Source organism: Plasmopara halstedii, assembly GCF_900000015.1.
Source record: "Plasmopara halstedii genome assembly, contig: Scaffold_2061, whole genome shotgun sequence".
Lineage (NCBI taxonomy): Eukaryota > Oomycota > Peronosporomycetes > Peronosporales > Peronosporaceae > Plasmopara > Plasmopara halstedii.
The window spans coordinates 902,287-902,650 of record NW_020188969.1 but is presented as its reverse complement, the minus strand read 5'-3'; the positions used below and the strand labels follow the sequence as shown (position 1 = coordinate 902,650).

The window sequence follows — 364 nt, the reverse complement described above, 5'->3', positions numbered from 1 at the left end:
AGGCACTTGATTCGGGTTCCCCATTGATTTTCATGCAGTGCTTTGAACATCTTGATCTCGTCGGCAACTTCACTCTTCTTCGCCAGAAAGTAAGCCACTACATATCGTGAATAATCATCAACAAAAATCAAAATGTATCTAGCACCTCCTTTCGAAAGTGTCTTCATTGGTCCCATCACGTCTGTGTGAACTAATTCCAGTACACGTGATGTCCTTGTCATGGAGCGTCCCGGAAAGGCTTCAATCGTCTGCTTGCCCTTCATGCATCCACCACACAAGGTCTTGATACCTTGTTTTAGCGCAGGCATACCTTCTGTGGATCGCATAGTCTTCACTAAAACGTTCTCACTTGGATGTCCCAAAC

At 45.1% G+C, this 364-nt stretch overlaps 1 protein-coding gene across 1 annotated transcript in view; it reads left to right on the top strand.

Moving 5' to 3' along the window:
• Positions 1-110, top strand: part of PHALS_02709 (uncharacterized protein) — a gene marked incomplete at both ends in the record, with an annotated part of 1,090 nt that extends 980 nt beyond the window's left edge. Inside the window, one exon of the mRNA XM_024717141.1 lies at positions 1-110. This exon is cut by the window's left edge and continues 100 nt beyond it. Within this exon, the coding sequence (XP_024582669.1) occupies positions 1-110 (110 nt within the window).
• Between the last annotated feature and the right edge of the window lie 254 nt (positions 111-364).